Source organism: Onychostoma macrolepis, chromosome 25 (assembly GCF_012432095.1).
Source record: "Onychostoma macrolepis isolate SWU-2019 chromosome 25, ASM1243209v1, whole genome shotgun sequence".
Taxonomy (NCBI): domain Eukaryota; kingdom Metazoa; phylum Chordata; class Actinopteri; order Cypriniformes; family Cyprinidae; genus Onychostoma; species Onychostoma macrolepis.
The window spans coordinates 12,672,119-12,690,853 of record NC_081179.1 but is presented as its reverse complement, the minus strand read 5'-3'; the positions used below and the strand labels follow the sequence as shown (position 1 = coordinate 12,690,853).

The window sequence follows — 18,735 nt, the reverse complement described above, 5'->3', positions numbered from 1 at the left end:
TAAATTTATATCATACACTACCAAGTCATTAAACATTTTTACATATTTTCAAAAAAGTCTCTTACGCTCACCAAGGTTGCATTTATTTAATAAAAAAAACAGCTGAAACTGTTAAATATTGTGAAATTTACAGTTTAAAATAAATATTTTCTATTCAAATATATTTTAAAATGTAATTTATTCCTGTAATGGCAAAGTTGAATTTTAAGCAGCCATCAGCAAGGATGCATTAAATTGGGTGCAAAAAAGGATGCAAAAGTGACAGTAAAGACATTTATAATTTCAATGCTGTTGAACTTTCTATTCATCAAAGAATCCTGAAAAAAATCCACACCGTTTTCAACATCGATAAAACATGTGACAACTTGCCCCGCTCTGACATTTATTAAAATATCCTCGTCCTGAAAACACAATTCAACTGCATTCAGTTGTTTACCCAACAACTACAGCAAAAATAAGATAGCATTGGATTTGAGCAGATTCATTCATAATGTTTGAGTGTTGAATCAGTAAACACATGCTGTTGAAGTATTTATTGAGAAAACAAGGTTTCAGTAATTCTCAATAAGCAGAGAGTGGTTGTCTGGGACTGTTGCCAGCAGAATACAACTAATGTTTTCCAAGAGAAGCCTTTGCTGCTCTTTATAACCTCCTCTTCATTCTAAATATAACCCATATCTACTTGTATCTTGAATGTAAATATCAAATCTAAATTAATACACCAATGAGTTATTAGTATTTGATCATAAACTCTCTTCATAATCTGTGTATTTCTTCAGAAACTGGATGGCAGGGTCTTGATTGCATCTCATGGCCTCCTGTAAGGCCGTGTTTCCCCACCTGCAAACATCAACAAAGCACATTAGTCCTGTTGGCTGGTATATACTGTAACTTGTGTAGTAATAGTCATATCATACATGACTTTGGTAAAGTTACCTGTCCTTGAGTGTGCAGATTGCACCTGCGTTCTCCACCAGGAACTTGATGACATCCAGACGGCCCTCAGAGGCAGCGACGTGCAGCGCTGACCGTCCATCATAATCCACAGCATTCACATCTGCTCCTGACAGAAGGTACCTATAAAAGAGGAATCAACTCTGTTTTCAGTATAATTCACCATGCAGGTTTAGACAGATGGAAAACTAACTTAATTCAAATGCTACAGTGACATTTTGGCAATCAAAATCAATTATATTTTGCATAAAGAAAATTATAAATAATTGTCATTTCTGTGATTTTTTTTTTTTTTTGTAAATTTAAATTAAACAAACATTAAAGGCAGAGCAAGAAACCATAATATCTAAATACTTTACAATTTGAATGTAATTCAATATATTATTTAATACAAATTATAATTCTCTCACTCTCTCTCAATTCAATTCAATTTCAATTCAAATGAGCTTTATTGGCATGACTGTGTAACATATCACAATGTTGCCAAAGCAATAAGTATATTATACAAACATACACATAAATAAAAAAGGGGAAAAAATAAACACATATACATTCCAACTTATCACAATGACAAAGTAAAAGAATACAGAGAGTAATTGTAAATGATAAAGAGGGTTGAGCCTTTTTCCCCTCATTTGATGGCAGGAGGAAACATACTGCGCTGCCAGGTGGATGCACTTTTCCTTCTCTCCCAATATATATGAGTTTCTCTGTGTTGCTCTTTCTCTCTATTTATTTATTTATATATATATATATATATATTCTTATATTATTTAAAAGTAGAAGATTTATTTTTAATTATGTTAATATATAATTTCTAATATAATATTTGCATATAATATTTCACAATTTGTTATGTTAATTTATAATTTTTTTATATAATATTTGTATTTAATATTTCTTTAAATAAAATACTTGTGTCTAAGATCTATATGTTATTATGGACATCCTACCTGCGCAGAGATACTATGTCCCCTCTGTAAGCAGCCAAAAGTACATTCATAATTTGGTATCCCTGTAATTCAAGAAAGAAATATTAATTTACCTCCATATACCCAAAGCATCAAGAAATGTATATGCATTTAAAAAAAAAAAAAATTTTATTTAAATAATAATAAAATATATATATATATATATATATATATATATATATATATATATATATAAATATTAACCTGACCTCTGACTCCACTTTCCACTGTCTGTAACACAGCACCTGTCTGAATGGTGTCCTAATGTCAAAACTGTGCAGCTGGAAGGTTGAAACCAGCTCCTTTGACAAAACAGACAATTATTATATAATATAATTTTTTTTTTACTAGGCAATAGGCTTTAGGTTTGTCAGATTGCTAGCCAGAAGAAGGTGGTACCAGGGGGAGGGGCATTCTTCTACTAGAGAGTATATGATTGGACGTGAACTTATAATACTAAATAACTCATTAATCTTTTTGATCTGACAATGCAAATTTTAAATACGTATGTTTTCTAAAAGTTCATTTTTATCTAAATGAAAGAGTGCGCTAGCAATTAGATAATCTAAGCTAAGGAACATGGTCTAAAAGCCAAAAAACTCCAATTTTGATTTCGTACTGAAGTATACTGATCCATTTCCATACCTCACAGAAATGGACACCCCTCCATGAATTTCCATTGCAGTCCAGTCCAGGAGACCAGCACATGAGTCCCAGAACTCCAGGAACCACGACCAACACGACACCAGACTGACTGGACTTAGCAGGAACAGATGTCTGCATTGTAGAATGATATAGAAAACAATGATATTATCCAGCCTAAATTATTCTGCTTTAAATCCTCGTGCACATTTAAAATGGGTACATGTGCATTATTATCCAGGAATTAATAATGACAATAAAGCATTCTGGACTGTGTCCATTAGAGGGCAGTAGGGGAATACATAATTCTTTCAGACATTGTTCATTCATGGACACATCCACTGCTATTCATTACTGACCATTGTTACCATTATTGCTAATTAAAGTTGCAGGGTAGAGGCCATTTTAATTAGTTACATGAAAGTGGGAGCAAATTTAATTGCTTCAAAAATCCTGTTAGAGATGTGGGAGTGAATTTAAACTGAGGATTTGCAGGACTTAAACACAACTGATGTTAAACCTGCAATATATCACACAAATATTTTTCATTATTTACCAGCTTAGTCACAAACTCACCTTGAAATGAAACATTTTGGAATAATCATTCATTCCAGCCACCTGCATCACGGAAAGCGTGCTGCGGACGGCGTGGGGTGACATCACTTGGTCACCTGACAGGGGGCACAGTCCCCCGTTAGCTAGGGTTGCAGCCAGTGCAGCGCCAGACTCGCAGGTGACTTCTGTCGATAAACACTGAGACGTATGCAAAATGAAAATTCAATCATGCATTCTATCTTATCAAGAATATAATACATAAAGCTGAATACCTGTAACAGTAAATCCAGGGTAGAATTGATCCCCACACCTTCTGGAAAGCACTGGAATGATTTAGTTATCAAAAACAGATGAGTTTAAATGATCCTTTGTGATGTGGAAACAAAATTGATCTTTTAGGGAATTATCCTGGACTTACTTTCTTCTCTTGCAAGTAAAATGAAAGCGCGTGGAGATGGATGATGTCTTTTCGCAGGTTTTGATAACTGCAACGGCAGTGACGACAGTTACAATGAACACTAACAAATAAACACTGAATAGCACAGAAAAAATCAATTTCTCATGAAAATACCTGGTGCAGTTTAGGTTTGCATGCTCCTTGTTGCACAGTCTTCTGATGATATTCAAAACCTGTGTTAGAATGGTTTGCTTTAAGATTGCTTTTATGCCTTATTTTTCATCGAATGTAGCTGCTTAATGTCAAATTTAAGCTTACAGACTCATACTTTTCTTCCTCATCCGTGACTGGTCTGGTTGCCAGCTGTTTTGTGACAAAAACAGTCAATAAAAGTGCATTTATGTTCATTTTTAAACGAGCGACATTGTTACCTGCAATAAAGAAGTGCAGATAATGGCTCCTGTCTCAACCAGCGGACTATGAGGCACACCTGCAAACAAGTTTGCTGTTTTTAAGCATTGCTAAGCCAAAAGTACTTGGCTGTTCTTGAGTGCAAAACATAAATCAAAGAAATGGAATAGATGGAATGAACTGACTGAACTTACCTTGCTTGGTCAGGGTAAACAGAGACTCGTATTTGGAATATTCATCCATCCCTACAAATCTGTGCACATAGTCAGATCCTTGCTGGTCCACCGCTAGACCGTATATGAGAGGCCAAGAAATCTCTCCCAGAATGCAAGGTTCAGCCCAGTCTCCTAAGGAAAGTCTAAAGTCCAAAAAACAACAGCATCTCATTAAAATTCAACAGGCAAACTGAATTGATCATTTGGAAATAATATTAAATTGTAGTACCTTATTAAAATTGTGTATATAAAACAATATAATCAATTGTAGCTTAGCATTCACTTTTAATTATAGCTTTGTTTAAGATAAATTCAACCAAGTTAAGATCTCAATTACAGTAAAAACAGAAATATTGTGAAATATTATTACAATTTAAAAGAACTATTTAGTATATATTTAAAAATCTAATTTATTCCTGTGATGGCAAAACTGAATTATCATTCTAATATGCTGATTTAGTGCTCAAAAAACTATTAAAATTATGAAATCTTTCATTGTTATGTTTTCTTTTTATATATTTTTGCTTAACATATATCATGTTTTGAGATTAAACAATAATTGCCAGACGCCCCGCAGTGCCGCTGTGGACCCCCTAAGGGATGCAAAGACCCCCTGTTGAAGACCTCTTATCAAATCAATTGAATTGGACTGTTGTGTGGTACCTCTGTCCATCCACGGTACAAATTGAAATGCCCCATTTTGTGGCGCTCTCTCTTACATCTTCTTTCTCCTGTTCAGAAATGCACAGGAAATGAGTCACATTGTGACATTTTTCACGAAACAATCAATTAGAAAATAACCTGTGCTACTTTAAGGCTTCTTTGCACGTCTTTTTCACTAGACTGTTATATAAAAAGAACAACAACAACAGCAGCGGAAACAGATTTGACGTACCTTCACAGAGGAGAGTTGTTTGCATTTAATAAACAGCTTTTGTGTTTCCTCTGTGAATGTAGAGAAATCTGGAATGACAAATCTTCCCTGCAATGCCTTCAGGATGAAAGACACAAAGCCAGTCACGCACCTGCAAGATATTCACAAATGAAGCATATTAGAAGCATAATAGATTAGGGGTGTTTAATATTTATATTTAAGATGCTTTAAATTTGACTACTGGTATCAAGATTCTGTCTGGCCTGTGAAAAGTGCTCCTGTCAACAGTTCCATCTGCTTCCTGTAATTTCCGCATCAGGCTATAGCAGTCTTTAATCCGTGGGTCTGTTCGGATGATTCCTGAGCTCCACAGGGCCTGCCAAAATACAGACAGATATGACATCCTGCACTATTGAATATTAGCCAATATTAAAGCAATAGTTCACCCAAAAATGCTGAAAATGTACTCACCCTCAGGCCAATCAAGATCTAGATGATTTTGTTTCTTCACCAAAACGGATTTGGAGAAATTTAGCATTACATCACTTGCTCACCAATGCATCCTCTGCAGTGAATGGGTGCCGTCAGAATGAGAGTCCAAACAGCTGATAAAAACATCACAATAATCCACATGTAATCCACACCACTCCAGTCCATCAATTAACGTATTGTGAAGCAAAAAGCTGAATGTTTATAATAAACATCAAGACAATCAAGACATTTTGCTTCCGGCTAAAATACTATCTATCCATAAAATTGCTTTCTCCAGTGAAAAAGTCATCTCGTCTGAATCAGGAGAGAAATATGCACAGATCAATCACCATTTACAAGCAAAATAGTTCTAAACCAATACGCCATTTTTGATGTGAGACATCAACAGAGGAGGAACTTTTAAAGCTGGAGGAAATGCTGTTATGGATTATGGACTCATATTTTGGCTGAAAGCAGTTTAAACACCTCTCAGATGGACACACAACTTGTCACTTCACAAGACGTTAACTGATGCACCGGAGTCATGTGGATTATTGTAATGTTTTTATCAGCTGTTTGGACCCATTCACTGCAGAGGATCCATTGGTGAGCAAGTGATGCAATGCTACATTTCTCCAAATCTGTTCCGATGAAGAAACAAACTCATCTACATGATAAGATGGCCTGAGGGTGAGTAAATTTTTGGCAAATTTGAATTTTCAGGTGAATTATTTCTTTTAGGATGCTTTGTACCTCAAAAAACTGATTGCAGTTGACTCTTCCCCCAGAGGCAAAACTATCAAAAAGCACATCAGCAGCCCTTTAAAAAAAAAAACAATGTGTAGTGTATGTCAGTATACATATAGCTATTAGCCCTTGAAGCAAGTTAAACGAATGCTGCCTTGTTCATTTGAGACTCACACTTTTTTCTTAAAATGACCTTGATTCATCTCGGGGCGGCCCAAGTGTTGCCATGCTTGGCTGGCTTGGCTGGCATAAAGTTTGTCCTGCTCTGGTATTGTCCGTTTTGTGCCTCCGTTGCTTATAAAAGATGGCATGCCTAGGGAAAAGAATAGGAATTTCATTAGAGCAGAAAATGAAAACTAGACTAGCATTTCCTGAAGAGAAAAAAAAACAGTTGTTACTAGACAACTAAATTTTATACACTACCATTCAAATGTCTGGAGTCTGTTTTTGAAAGAAGTCTCTTATTATCACATGCGTTTATGCGTTTATGTGATCAGTAAAACAGTAATATTGTGAAATGTTATTACAATTTAAAATAACTGTTTAATTTTTTATATTTTAAAATGTAATTTATTCCTGTGATGCAAAGCTGAATTTTCAGCATCATTACTCCAGTCTTCAGTGTCACATGATCCTTCAGCAATCATTCTAATATGTTCATTTTGTACTCAAGAAACATTATTATTATCAGTGTTGAAAACAGTTCTGCTGCTTAATATTTTTGTGGAAACCATGATAGATTTCTTTTTAATATTCTTTGATAAAAAAAGAGAGTCCAAAGGACAGCATATGTTTAAAATAGTAAAGATGTTTACTTTATTACAAAATATTTCTGGCACTTTTAACCAAGTGAATGCTTTCTTGCTGTGTAAAAGTGTTAATTTCTTCCTCTTCAAAAAAAAAGTACTGACCCCAAACATTTGAACAGTGTACATAAAATATTAAATTATATCATATATGATTATATAATATTTTATAAATGTATATTTTATATATGTCTTTATAATATTTAACTAGAATATAATGTCATATGTGATATAGAATTTAAGGTACATTGACATATATTCATGATTAAGAGCTAGACACACAAATTCAACACATACACACTGTACAGTGTTAAGCTAGCAATTAAATTCTTAAATATATGCAAGGCACACAAGATCAATCTCAGTTTATTATGCTAATAGATGTACAAAAGTAGATCGATCACAATACTTTGCTGTAGAATTCCATTCAGTATTCCAAAGTCAATTAAAAAGCGAATGAGAGATTTTCAGAGAGAAAAACGAAGCTGAAATTATCTACAAATAACGTTTGAATGGAGTTCATACACCAAGCCCAATTATTTGCAGACATTAAGTGCTTAAGGTTCGAGGTGTAGAACAAACACTGACCAGAATGTTTTGAGGAATATTAATACACTGCTGCCTCGCGAGAGCCGTAATAATTCAAACAAAAGCAAGCAAGAGTACAAAGCTACATAAAAACAAAAGAGAATTAACAGGAGGTACAAACATGTGCCGCTGGAGATAAGTGCACATATTGTTTTATTTTGCTCTTTTACCTGTAGAGCCTGGAGAGACGTAATTGACTGGCCTCTGGGATGGAAAGGTATTTCTTGGCACAGGTTGTGGAATGTTCCCTGCAGCTTTTGTTTCCTAGTAACATTAAAAACATGTATTGAGAGCTTGGCTGTGAAAAATTATCTATATATAGACTATTACATTTTAATTATATATATCATCGAGCAAACAGTCTGTGCATTATTTTTTGAGTGAGAACTAGCTTTTATGTGGACCTAGACATGATGCATGCTACGCCTGAATTAGCTTATCTGAGTGTTTTACACCTTTTGAAGCCTGATGAAATACAACATACAACATAATGCTGGTGCCAGACACGTCTTTGAAGTCTAACTAATTGCAGGTGTTTAGGGCTGCGGGGAAACATATTGAGACATATTACTCTCTCATGTCAGCATGTGAGCTAACAAGCTAACAAATGTTAGCCTCCAGCAGTAACAACGCCTGCAGGGCTGGGATTTTATTACAGGTGAAGTACATGCTAACTTATTGTCTTTGCACATACATGCAACACTAAGCAGCGGAGATAATATCTTTAATGTCCGATGTCTTTAATGTATTCAGGGTTTTATTTTGAAGCAGAACAGTAAGGTAATGGAAGTGAATGGGGCTGATTTGTAAACATTATACCCTGTGGGTGTAATTACTTCAAACCATAAAAGTGTATATATATTTTTTAAATATTACTTGCAGATAATATGATTGTACTGAAATAAAAGGCCACTTGCACCTTCGTGAAAAGTGCACTTTGTAATAATATCAAATTAAGCGTTTTATTTTAAAGTACATTTGAAATCATATTTCAATCATTTTGGTTGTGCTTTAAAGAAGTGCTCTTATTTTGATTGACTAACAATAATAATGCACATGTAAAGTAAATTATAAGTGTTACTTGATAACATATTCTAAATTGCAACTTCATCATTACAAATGTGTAATTACAAATTTATTTTAATACATGACATACAATTTTCAATAGAAATAATATTAGTTTATCATAAATGCTTCTCAGTTAACCATATTTCAAACACAGAATAACTAATAGTGAAATTACTTGTAAAGATATACTTATAATTCAGCTAACTGGAGCTAAAAGTCCAAATAAATGTAAATTTAAATGATAAATTCAATTAAATAAAATAAACTATAATACATTTTCAATTAACACGCAATTAAGTGTCCAAAAACATTAGATTCAGTTTTTATTTTCGTAACAAGAACACTTTTTAAGAGTAAGCTTTATTCTTTTTTTCTATTTTTCCCCACAAGAGTTAGGATATGCATGTTACCTTTTTTTTAAGTGTAAAATAAAATAGTTTTTCTGTACCAAGTTATTAAATTTTACATGACAATGCAACTCCATGAACTCTAAAACATCTGTAAAAAATTATTTGAATAGTTTTACATCTCAAGAATAAGAATTAATAGTGTGTTTATAAAAAATGCTTTAAAAACCTTGGCCAAAAATTACACCGTAAGTGTCTCAATGCCTTTTTTTAAAGAAAAGGAGAAAAAAAGAGACACATTATTAAGACATTATTAATATAACCCTTAAATCACAACATCTCTTTTGCAAATGTCAGCTGAATAGCCGAGTCTCATTTTAGACAGCGGTAAAACAGCACATTAGCACAGGTGTATTGAAATGTCCCTCACCTCAGTCTTTTTAATAATGCTGGTCATAGTTTTACGCCTCCCGGTTTGTTTTATATTTTATGCGTGGGTGTGGTAATGCAGGACTCAGCATGTACCTTAGACGCAGTAAACTTCACAGGGTCTGCGTTCCTGTTGGTGAGGGCATCTGTCATCTCTCCATTCTCTGAATGAGTGAGGGGTAAAGAATAAAACCCAGGATGAGAAAAATCCTCCTTTGCTGAATCTTGAGAGAGGTTTAAAGATTAAGATTAGTGCTTATTTGTGAGCGCCAGATTTAAAAAGGATTTTCGAAGTTGAAAACCACTAAGCATTGCCTCAGCAAAGAATGTATATGAGGCTATTTTAGAATCTAGGACACCGAGTTTCTTGCGAGTTTAAGACATTGTTTGTGTTGTCCGCTCGGTCCAAAACCTCAGCAAATCCCACACAATAACATTTTCTGAAAGCTAAAACATATGAAACCATGCTGCTGTGGATAGGGGACGGAATGTAATCTGTCTATTTTTACTCTTCATCTTCCATCCAAAGGAACAATAAATCTTAAAGGCATACAGTAGTTAACCAAAATGAAAATCATGTAATCCCAAACCTGTATGACTTTTATTCCACAGGACAAACCCAAAAAAGTTATTTAGAAAATCCAGTGTTGTTTTGGACCCCATTCAGTTTCATTGTATGGACAAAAACAGCTTATTTTGTGTTCCATAGAAGAAAAATTCATACATGTTTGGAACTACACAAGGGTGAATTATTTTCATTTTTGGTTGAATATCCTCATCTCAGGAAGTTGATTTTGTGCCCAGATATGGTGGTACATGCCAGACGAAGTTATGCAGACGGTACTTCCATCCCTTGGGGAGAAACTTGAAAGCAACTTAATTATGTTTCTTTTAAAGGAAACCCACATAACATAAATATGGTTTACAAAACAATGTGAATGTGGTTTATAACAGTCTAAGCAGTTTTACTCTATGCCAAAAATGAACATTTGCTGAAAATGTACTCATCCTCAAGCCATCCAAGATGTAGTTGAGGTTGTTTTCTTATCTTATATATTTCTCATATCTTATATAAACCAGCTATAAGGGTCTGTTTTTATTGAGATTTATACATCATCTGAAAGCTAAGCTGAATAAATAAGCTTGTATGGTTTGTTAGGATCGGACAACATTTGGCTGAGATACAACTATTTGAAAATCTGGAATCTGAGGATGCAAAAAAAAATCAAGATATTGAGAAAATCACCTTTAAAGTCATCCAAATGCAATGCATATTACTGCATATTTCTAAGTTTACAGTATTTACAGATATATTTACAGTAGGATATTTACAAAATATCTTTATGGAACATGATCTTTACTTAATATCCTAATGATTTTTGGCATAAAAGAAAAATCGATAATTTTGACCATACAATGTATTGTTGGCTATTGCTACAAATATATCTGAAACACACACACACATATATAGAAAGAGAGAGAGAGAGAGAGACACTGTAAAAAGTGATGTTGACTTAACTTAAAAAAATTGAGGAAACCCGTTGCCTTAAAATGATTAAGTAAATAATCATTTAAAAAAATTCACTTCACTTATTTTTTTTAATTATCATTTACTTAAAAATTTTAAGGCAACGGGTTTCCTCAATTTTTTTAAGTTAAGTCAACTTATCATTTTTTACAGTGTAGTTAGAGGACAACAGGGGACTTTTTCAATGCGTTATTATGGATTATGGATTATTGACTCATATTTTGGCCAGAAGAGATGATTAAAAGTAAAACTGTTAAAGCGCCTTGATGAATTTGTTTATTACAAACACACAACTTTTTACTTTAATTGATGTACTACAGTCGCGTGGATTATTGTGATGTTTTTATCAGCTGTTTGGACTCTCATTCTGACGGCACCCATTCACTGCAGAGGATCCATTAGTGAGCAAGTGATGTAATGCTACATTTCCCCAAATCTGTTCCCATGAATCTTGACATCTTGAATGGCCTGAGGGTGATAGATTTTCAGCAAATTGTCATATTTGAGTGAACTATTCTTCATTCATTTGTAAACTAAAATACATATGTAACTAATTTTATATTTATATGTTTTAAAAATATAAAATGTTTAAAATGTTTTAAAAATGGTTGTTATATCAAATTTACATTCATGTCAGTGAAAGAGGAAGCTATAACAAAGATTCTAAAGCTTTATATAGCATTATATGTGTTCGTCAGCCAAACTAAAACCAATATATGCCACATCACTCCTCCCCAGAACACACCCACTGCCTTTGCACATTTTTATGGCCCAGATGTTAACCACAAGCATGCTTAAATGAGAGCGTCTACAGAACTGTCCCATTCATTCGGCCTAGTTTAAGCAGCACTCTCACACTGATCTTGGAGTTTTCCTATAAAGCTGATGGGAATTTGGGATTTGGGCGGTGATCCATGATCAATGATCAGAATACACTTTCCCACAGCTAATGTGACACTCACAGACGGGGTCACTGTCAGTGGAAACACCAAGTTCACAGCCACACATCTTGCAGTGTTTTGTTTTTGTACCTCTTGTGTCGTCCTCCTTATTTGGCTCCAGCAGTTTATTACCGTCTAGGCCTCCGTAGCGCTTTCTCCATTTACGTCTGAGAGACGGTGTTCTCTGAAAACTAGAAAAACCTTTTTTTTTTTACTATCTGCTCATATGGGTTTCTTGAGAGAGCATGGATATGTTTCATTTCAAATATGCATTAACAAGAGATAGAAATGCAAGTTTTTTTTGACAGCTTGTTTTATGCCATAATAGATACCAGTAAACTATATTAAAATATAATTCTCAGAGGATTTTGTGTATCCACTGAAATGAGACCTTGGGATCAAGGCAAGTGTGTCTGTGTAAAGACAAGTCTAGTCATGAAAAGCAGTTCGACTGTGAGAAACATCTGTGTGAGTTCTGACACAGCTATCAATTGTCAGCTCAACTCAAAGCTGTGCCCAAGTGCTTGATGAGAGAATATATTCTGCATTTTATTTTAGTTTAATTAGTTAAAGAGAGCACTGTGCGGGGCTAAACTATCAGAAAAGACTGATTCAAGGTTCAGACTTTATGCATTTAAAACTGACTTTCGGTGTGTTGGAGAGTTAAAACAGTTCTTACCACAGATAGGGATTTTCCTCTGCTTCTTGGCTTAAGCTGTTCTCCATGATGAAACTTCCCTTTAACTAGGCGTTTTAACAAATCCAAATGGTGTGTTTGTCTAGCATCTGGAGACAAAGATGAGTCTTTTTTTTCTTTGGCAGCTGTGCACACAGTGAGACAAAGTGTTTGAGCCAGTCTCAGTTTGAACAACCAGTTTTTAGCTGGATGAAAATAGGAGGAACTTAACTGCATCTTGGAGGAGGGATCTCTATTCTGGAAAGGAATAACTTGTAAATAAAATGAGAACCAAAAAAAAAATACTAGTGCTACTAGACAACTACTGCTACTACTGGTGTTAATAGTAATAATAATAATAATAATAATAATACAATCACTATTGCTAATAATAATAATTTATTTAAAATATCTTTAAAACAATTATTTTAGTAAATAATAACGATTTCATTTTTAAAAATGCAACTAAAATTACTAATAATTTTCTTCTTTTTTTTCTTCTTCTTATTACTACTACTACTACTACTACTACAGCTACAAAAATATCAATACAATTAAATTCACCAACATTATTATTATTATTATTATTATTATTATTAAAATGTATAATACAACTAAAATCACTACAACGAAGTTATTTATTTATTCATTCATTCATTCATTCATGTGTTGTTTTAATAATAATTCTAAATATTACATGTAGTACATAATAATTTCATCTTCTACTAATTATTACAACAACTAAAATAACCACCAAAATCACTTTATTTATTTTTTATAATATTAATAATTTAAATGCAAAAATGTTTTTTATTAAACTAATAATTCAATTAAAATCCAAACTAAACTCCTACTACTAATAATTTTTATTTATTTAATTATATTGTTATAATAAATCTTATCATACGTGTAATAACAATGGTTTAGTATTATTATTATTATTATTATTAGGTCAGTTAAGTTAGTATTTAATAATTATATGATGATGATGATGATGATATCTTATGCGGAGTAATAATATATTATATATGCCATCAAATGAGATATCAGATCAAACACTGCCACAAAAAAAGGAAGGGAAAAAAAATCAACATTAGCCTTATTCAAATGTATTTTCCCCAAGCGGTTTCTGTTCTGCGCATTCAGCGCGCATATTTGACGCTCTAAACGTATTTACATTTGTTGTCATGCGCGTGTCCGATGTAAACTGTTGTCACAAGTAACTCATGCTGCTCACTAAAGATGCTTGAATAATGCTTATGTCTTCTAGCTAATGCATTCCCAAATTCTCAGTTTTGTACGACTATCTTTATTTCCACTCGTGCGTCCCTCAGCATTGTGCAGTCGGTCGCGGAAAAACCCACTTTGCAGCTACGTCTCTGATAGCTTTTACTCACAATACAACAATATGCCTAAAAAGGACAAGACGGTAGGGCTCATTACATATTACAATGACTGATTTATGAATATTGATATTTATGCATGCATGTAGCCTATATGAATCATAATCGGTTTAATAATGATAGCAGCCATAGCACCTAAATATGAGTCAAGTGTTAGTTTTACAGTTAATTCTGGTAACGTTACACTGATGTTCGTGTCATTTAATGGCATTAACCTGTAACAAGGTAAAACTCCATTCTCTTCTAGAGCAAAAGCAACCCAAAACCACCGGAGACACCGCCCGGCCCGGTTACTAAAGTTAAAGACGGGACAATTGCAATAGCAATACATGCTAAACCCGGGGCCAAACAAAACGCAATCACTGGTTGAGTATTATAAATATATTAAGAAACAAACTTAGCTTTTATCTATGAGGAGTCCGTGCACTATAAGCGCTGTTTTGTGACAGATGTGTCTGAGGAGGCGGTGGGGGTCGCCATTGCTGCACCGCCGACAGACGGAGAGGCCAACGCCGAGCTGCTGAGATATTTATCCAAAGTCCTGGAGCTGAAGAAGAGTGAAGTATCGTTAGATAAGGTCAGCAGCCATAAACGCCAACTATGGTGTATTTACATGTTTTCTGCCCTCTGTAATGTTTTATTATTAATAAACAATATGGTTTCAATTGCTTCATAGGGCTCCAAGTCCAGAGAAAAGGTTATCAGGGTGACTGCAGCTGTCAGCCAGGAAGAAATCTTGAAGAAACTGAGGACAGAAGCTAGTGGTTGATACTGAAGTGAATTGTTTGTTTTGGGCCACATGTTCCAGGATAACAAAGGGGGGGAAAAATCAATCATTTTCTACATGTCATGGTTTGCATCTTAAAACCATGCAATATTATATTTAGATTTTGTCAAATAAAAAGCAATTTTTATTTTTATGTATTACCAGCTTTTAATTATTTTGTGTTTAATGAAGATATTATGAGGGGAATGTTGATGCAGCCTAAACATTTTTGTAAGGATGAGGAAATTATGATCTTTTAAATGTATCATAGTATTTAAATAACAATATGGCCATGCACCATTTTATTCACATTTTATTTTTGACTACATACAAGATTTGTCACAAAATACATATTTAGAATTTTTATTGTTAAAGTTATCATATATTTATTTATTTATTTATTTGTTAAGGCACTGAATTCAAGATAATTATCCTGCTACTGCATTTTTTTTTTTTTAAAGAAGTGCCTGAGGCTCAGTGACAAATGTGTTAATTAGGAGAACCTAATATCAGACATTCTTTATTAAGCTAAGAACCTATCAATGAATATTAAAGAGTCTCAATATCAGCATTTGTATTCAGTTTCAAATCTTATCTGTGGTATCACTGGGACATCAAGAATGTATCCCTAGTCATTTTTGAATCATGAATGATTTATATCACACAAAAGCATTTTACAATCGCACATACATATTAGTGCAAATCAGACTCTTTGTGCATTTATATTAGCTGTGATTTTCACACCATGCATGAAAAGCAAGCAAAGAAAGTATTTTAATGTAATTGTAAAATTAGAAAGGATTAGAAATGAAACTATTCTTTTGTTTTTGATTATTTACTTACAGTTTTTTACAATCGCTATGACATTTTTTCCAATACTTCTAAAAATTTTCCTAAACTCTTAACGCACCAACACACCTACAACACACAACTGACAAAACAGTTAATTTCATGTTCAAAATCACACACTGCAAACTAGACTTCAACACTAATTTTCAAATTACAATAATATACTAACACAATACACTACATCTACCTAAACACTGCAAACATGTCTCAAAATCAAATTATTATTCCAAAACACTAACATCAAATGGAATTACAGAAACTGTATTATTTTAGGTGTCAGGTCTGACCTTACTGTAATACAGTATATTGCATTGATCATAGATTGTGTTTTACACTACAGATTCTTTTTCTTTTTGGGTTTAGTAAATGCATGTATTTTGTCTTATTGCTGCAGAAATTCAATACAAAATTTGAATGACCCATCTCAGAGTAGCTTTATAGAATGAACGGTTTATGGGAGAAAAAGAGACTGAGGCAGAATTGCTGCAGTAAAGGCTTTATTTGCAAGAGGACATTAGAAAAACAAGAATGCATGAAAACAAAAGATATGCAATATTCTGTCATTTATTATGTGAAAGTACAAAATAACAAACAGAAAAAGCCACAGAAGAATTATAAATAAATGTGATCTATTACAGGCCTGGCCTTCTGTGTTTGGCCACATGTTCTCATCCACATCACACCTGATATCTTCTTTGGCAAGGCATCTTGGGAAGAATCTTTTGGTATGCCTTATCCACCCCTGCAGTGTTCAGCTGTAATGTCTTGGTATGCAGCATCCATTGCATCCTGGAGGGACCTTTGGTCCTGTGGACGATGGTCAAAAACCTTCCATCTCCAGGCTCAGAAAAACTCCTCAATGGGGTTGAGGAAAGGAGAGATTATTCTCGAATGGGTGTCAAACCAGGCTCTGACTGCACTGGGAATGGTGGAATGCCACATTGTTCCATGTGATCACATATATTGGCAAGTTGTCTCCCACCCGTCCCCTTTCTCTGGCACCAGTCTTTGGTGCAGATCTTCTTAAATCTCACATTTATGCAGGAGTGCACTTTTCCAAACAAGATCAGCCCAAAGAGTTCCTCTTTTACTGTATATCATATGGTCATGCGATTGAAAGAACCCCAACACCTGAGTGTGTTTTCTAGATGGGAATCAGCTGTAATTTACATTTACATTACATTTATATTTAGCAGACGCTTTTATCCAAAGCGACAAATGAGGACTATAGAAGCAATCAAAACCAATAAAAGAGCAACAAGATGCATGTGCTATGACAAGTCTCTCTAACGCAGTACACATAGCAAGGTTTATTTTGTTTTGCTTTGTTTTTTAATGAAAGAAAACAAGTAGAATAGAAAAAAGCTTTTTTTTTTTTTTTTTTTTAAGAAAACAAGTAGATAGAATAGAAAAAAAGAAAACTAGTGTTAGAGGGTCAGATAGATGCAAAGAATAGATACAAAGAAGACAGACAGATAAAATAGAATTAGAATAGAGAGGTCAAATAAAAATGGAAGAGATGTGTTTTTAGCCGTTTCTTGAAGATGGCTAAGGATTCAGCTGCTCGGATTGAGTTGGACAGGTCAGTCCACCAGGAGGGAACAGTTAATGTAAAAGTCAGTGAAAGTGATTTTGTGCCTCTTTGGGATGAACAATAAAGAGATGTTCACTTGCAGAACGCAAGCTTCTAGAGGCACATAAGTCTGAAGTAATGATTTTATGTAAAGGGGTGGTGGTTTTGTAGGCAAACATTACAGTAATGCCTTGAATTTAATGCGAGAAGCTATTGGTAGCCAGTGCAAACTGATAAACAGAGGTGTGACGTGCATTCTTTTTGGCTCATTAAAAATTAATCTTGCTGCCGCGTTCTGGATTAATTGTAGAGGTTTGATGGAACTGGCTGGAAGACCTGCCAAGAGAGCATTGCAATAGTCCAGTCTGGACAGAACAAGAGCTTAATTTATTATTATTATTATTACTTTATATATTTGCATAACTTCAATCAGTTGTTTCTCATTAGCAATGGAATCAAATACAGGGGATATATTTCAATATGTTTCAATTTACAATATGAACAGCTGCTCACTTTGACTTTAGCCTATAAGTTTGTTTTAGAACATGATGTTATCGGTTCTGACATACAGAGTGAAAGCATTTGAAAATTTGACAGTAAAATTACATTGTTTTAGTCTTGGATGAGCTTGTGTGTAAAAGAAGTTCAAGCATTTTAAATTTGTGTTAACTATGCATTTTGTGTCAAAGCAACAAGAAATGTGTTAATTGTATAGCCTACACTGACAGATGTTGTTCTAACTGTGTTAAGGGTTTAGGAAAATTGTCATAGTGATTGTAAAAAACTGTAAGTACATTACAAAGTAAAGATGCAAATACTATTTTTGTCTTTTCCGTAAGTGACATTTTGAGGCACCCCTGCCATTAGGAGAGGAAAAGCCATGAGGACTGACACATGTTTACATTTCATTTCATCTGCATCCTCCTACATTCATTATTCTTGCAATATAACCTTTCCATAAATGGAAACCTCTGGTTATTTGCCTGTTCCCAGAGCTCATTCTGTAATAAACTGATATTGCATAGGCTTCTGTTTTGTGAATTACCAGAAAGGGTTACTGAGACCCGAATGATCAAATTCTGCTCATCGGCTACTATCCATATACATTATATATATATATATATATATATATATATATATATATATATATATACTATATAATCTTATAAACTGGTTGAACTCCACAGGTTGTTTCGATTTAGATTTTTAGATTTACTCCTACAAGTGACTCAAGGATTTTTTCTTTCTTGTACAACTATAAGCTTGATTAAACCAATTTATGTTGTCATTAGCGCAGTCATGAAGACATATCTTGTTATTACGGGACTGTGCAGATGATTTATGCCCTGTGGGTGGTAAAATCCTACAAGTAATTGAGGAGAAACGTCTCTTTTAGAGCTAAATGAAGATGAGTGGGAGGAGAAGACATGCTGGCCCTTCCTCTACTGAAGTCATATTTCACAAAGCTGCCTTTCTGAAAGCCATAGAGCCGCACAATATGTCATGATTTAAACACTGTTCTGT

General features: G+C 33.9%; 2 protein-coding genes across 7 annotated transcripts; one reads left to right on the top strand and one right to left on the bottom strand.

Annotated features, from left to right (window-relative positions):
- Positions 1-72: 72 nt before the first annotated feature.
- On the bottom strand, positions 73-13,247 carry glsl (glutaminase like). Of its 6 annotated transcripts, XM_058767250.1 has the most exons (22): positions 12,853-13,214; positions 12,624-12,766; positions 12,035-12,135; positions 9,572-9,639; positions 7,802-7,895; positions 6,412-6,550; positions 6,244-6,310; positions 5,283-5,395; positions 5,041-5,170; positions 4,809-4,876; positions 4,125-4,288; positions 3,951-4,009; positions 3,838-3,882; positions 3,694-3,752; positions 3,541-3,607; positions 3,395-3,445; positions 3,144-3,320; positions 2,571-2,702; positions 2,135-2,227; positions 1,908-1,969; positions 937-1,077; positions 73-840 (listed from the first exon to the last, which is right to left on the bottom strand). In XM_058767250.1, exons 2-22 carry the CDS (start codon positions 12,668-12,670, stop codon positions 744-746), a joined length of 1,974 nt encoding a protein of 657 aa, XP_058623233.1. In that variant the 5' UTR covers positions 12,671-12,766; positions 12,853-13,214; the 3' UTR covers positions 73-743. The 6 variants fall into 6 exon arrangements, 5 of the variants coding, with proteins under 5 accessions (XP_058623233.1, XP_058623232.1, XP_058623234.1 ...); XM_058767249.1 differs by having other exon boundaries at positions 12,624-13,214; XM_058767251.1 differs by lacking the exon at positions 2,135-2,227 and having other exon boundaries at positions 12,624-13,238.
- Positions 13,248-13,555: 308 nt separating this feature from the next.
- On the top strand, positions 13,556-14,943 carry c25h15orf40 (chromosome 25 C15orf40 homolog). Its single transcript, XM_058767278.1, has 4 exons — positions 13,556-14,049; positions 14,271-14,388; positions 14,473-14,600; positions 14,700-14,943. Exons 1-4 carry the CDS (start codon positions 13,894-13,896, stop codon positions 14,790-14,792), a joined length of 495 nt encoding a protein of 164 aa, XP_058623261.1. The 5' UTR covers positions 13,556-13,893; the 3' UTR covers positions 14,793-14,943.
- Positions 14,944-18,735: the final 3,792 nt, after the last annotated feature.